This window comes from Nerophis lumbriciformis, linkage group LG11, assembly GCF_033978685.3.
Source record: "Nerophis lumbriciformis linkage group LG11, RoL_Nlum_v2.1, whole genome shotgun sequence".
Classification (NCBI taxonomy): domain Eukaryota; kingdom Metazoa; phylum Chordata; class Actinopteri; order Syngnathiformes; family Syngnathidae; genus Nerophis; species Nerophis lumbriciformis.
Genome location: NC_084558.2, coordinates 17225659 through 17228752, shown reverse-complemented (window position 1 = coordinate 17228752; position 3094 = coordinate 17225659). Strand labels below are relative to the sequence as shown.

The 3094-nt window shown below is 44.6% G+C and overlaps 1 protein-coding gene across 1 annotated transcript; it reads left to right on the top strand.

Annotated features, from left to right (window-relative positions):
• Nucleotides 1-284: 284 nt before the first annotated feature.
• Nucleotides 285-1556, top strand: LOC140679134 (uncharacterized protein F54H12.2-like). Its single transcript, XM_072914048.1, has one exon. It carries the CDS (start codon nt 285-287, stop codon nt 1554-1556), a length of 1272 nt encoding a protein of 423 aa, XP_072770149.1.
• The last annotated feature ends 1538 nt before the right edge of the window (nt 1557-3094 follow it).

The following is a 3094-nucleotide window of genomic DNA, read 5'->3' as shown; positions in this document are numbered from 1 at the left end:
TAAAACAGCGGCGAAAAATATCGCTTCCGACGTGTTCAGCCATACCGTTGGAAAAATAGGTCGAGGAGTACAAGACGGATCAGGAGGAATAATGGTCCTGGCTAGACAACCCAGAAAGAGACCGCCGGGGAGACGTGTCTCCAGGATTGATAAAAAACGCAGACGCCTAGGGGGAAAAAAATCAGTCGGCAAAAGGTTTACAAAGAGAAGGACCAACGACGTCTCGAGCGATATATTTAAAAAAAAAGATGGCTCTTTTACATCAAAATTCGTCCGAATGCACGATGGCCGAGCTGGATTTATTTTCAGCTCCTATGACTCAAATGTCCATCGACGATAAAACCTACACAGAAGTCCTGCCTCTGTCCGCCATCACCGACCGGGGCCCTATTGAATTTTTCATCCCGGGAGAAGGTGAAAAGTACTTGGATCTGAACGACACATTACTTTACCTACGGGTTAAAATCACCCGCGCCGATGGAACAAATATCCCCCTCGATGCAAACGTGGGTCTCATCAATTATCCTCTAAACACCATCTTTAGCCAATGCGATATTATGCTAGGGGATAGACTGATTTCTCAATCCAGTGCCACTCACCCCTACAGAGCAATAATTGAAACACTACTAAACTATTCTGAAGCCACCCTCAAAAGTCAATTTTCAGCCGGGTTATTTTACAAAGACACCGCCGGCTCTATAGACTCTATAGTAGGCGTGAATGGGCCCAACAAAGGACTTAACATCAGAAGCGCTTTCACGGCCGAATCTAATGAGGTTTATCTACTTGGTCCGCTTCACGCCGACATTCTTTTCAGTGAGAGACTCCTTCTCAACTCGGTGGATGTAAGAATCAAACTCACGCGTGCCAGCGACGCCTTTTGTCTCATGGGGGCTGCGGACGGTACTTTTCGTCTGAAAGTGCTGTGCGCCTCTCTCTTCACAAAAAAGGTCACCGTTTCTCCGGCTGTACGATTGGGTCATGCCTCTGCCCTGCTCAAAGGAAACGCCCTCTACCCTTTGTCACGGGTCAGCGTGAAAACGTACTCTATCCCCGAAAATTCCAGAGTATGCACCCAAGAAAATTTGTTTTTGGGGACAATGCCTAAATACATTGTTCTGGGCATGGTGAACCACGAAGCTTTCACCGGAAGAAGAGATCTCTCCCCCTTTAATTTCCAGCATTTTAATGCAGAATACGTCACTCTCTGTCAAGCGGGAAAACAAATTCCCTCCAAAGCTTTCCAACCTCAATTTAACCAGGGGGCTTCGGTCAGAGAGTTTTACAACATGTTTACCGCTACAGGGAGGCATCTGAAGGATTTACCTCTATGCATCAACAGACAAGATTTTGAACGAGGGTATTCGTTGTTTGTGTTCAATCTCAATCCGGGGGAGGACAGCGACGCACTGTCCAGGGTTTCTAACGGAACTTTAAGACTGGAAATGAGATTCAGAGTGCCCTTACCCAACACGGTCACTCTTGTGGTTTATGCGTGCTACGACTCTATTTTGGAAATTGATTCCAAACAACAAGTGCTGGTGGATTATTATTGATGACGGAAATGAATAACCATCAATTGGAGAAGCTTCTGCAACATGTGTTGGGGGATGTTTTCTGCGGTGTATGGGCCTCGAATCAACTCGTCTCGCTGACTCGCTCCTTCACCCCACCCTCCTACTTTATCGTCAACACCCACGAAGGACATCGGCCGGGGGAGCACTGGTTATCGATGACTCTGGAGGAAGATGGGACCGCCACTTTTTTTGATTCTTACGGATTTTCTCCCGATTTTGACTACTATCCTCGGAGCATTTTGAGCTTTTTGGAAAATCGTTCTGAGCGGATATTGTACCACAACCTTCAGCTTCAACACCCTTTGTCCGTAGTGTGTGGTCAACACTGTGTTTATTATCTGTACCAACGATTTTGCGGACTGTCTTTTGAACAAGTTTTGTCTTTATACGACGATGATGTAGTAAAAAATGATCTAGAAGCATATACCCTGGTTAAAAAATTGCAACGTTGTACAAGTTGGAATAAGAATAATAGTAGTAGTTGCAACGCACAAGCTGTCTGTTGTTTAGAAACGTTTTTGAATAGTTGAAATGAAAATGCTGTACACAATGCGTTTGATGAATAAAAACATTTTATTGAAACAAAAGTTTTGTCACATCATTCAAGGTTTAGCCAATGCGGGGACAATGTCACTTTTTTACTTTTTCTTTTCCTCTCAGGGGATAGAAATGTTTCTTTTTTCACAGCAACCCGTTTCTCCTCTTCATTCCATGCCGGTTCAAACTCTACCCCCGGTTTTAGACGTCTGTATTGATCTCGTGCTACGGGGTTATGAATGGTTAATGCAGGGATGTTTAGCTCCGTCAACACTGTTAAAACATTTCTCCATCCCTCGGGCGGGCGGTTCTGTGGTCTTTTGATCCGTTGCATCAGATGTTTTAGCAAATCGATCATATGAGTTCCTAGTAACGGCATTCCGTTTTGAACAAACTCTCCTTTGATGGTCCACCCCATGCCATTCTCGGATAATTTTGTTACGATCGCGTTGGGGGAGGTTTTTTATAACTTGGATCATCATGACATCCTCCGACTCCCCGGCTGTGTTCCTTGGTTTATCCATCTTTTCAGGGACATTCCACGGGTCGTTTGTCGAATCCTTGTGTAAAGTCACAGTCATCTTTTTTTCCTCACGTTGCCCCTGCTTCACCAAACTAAGGTATCTCTGCATCAGGGTGTCGTATATTTTTATTCTTTCATGAGGATTCATTCCCGGTTCGTTTAAGACGTCTCTCATTTTAGCGTCCAGATCATCCTCCGCCGAGTGTCTGATGGTCTGCTCAGATCGATTCAGACGAATTAATTGTTGGGGAGATAGGAGAAACATTTTTTGAGCCTTTTTCATCTTCAACCTTTTCCGGTCAATCCTCCGATAAGACTCCCTATAAAAGGTACGATTGTAGAGAGCAAAGGTAAAAGAAAACCGCCCGACTGTTTCATCAGAGTCTGGCGTTTGCGTTTCAGTCCGGTCCTTTTATCGGCCAGCAGTCTGATGATTTTCTTTTGTTTTTTAAGTTTA

Coding starts and splice junctions, on each gene's coding strand:
- LOC140679134 (XM_072914048.1), top strand. CDS start 285: ATGGCCGAGCTGGATTTATTTTCAGCTCCTATGACTCAAATGTCCATC.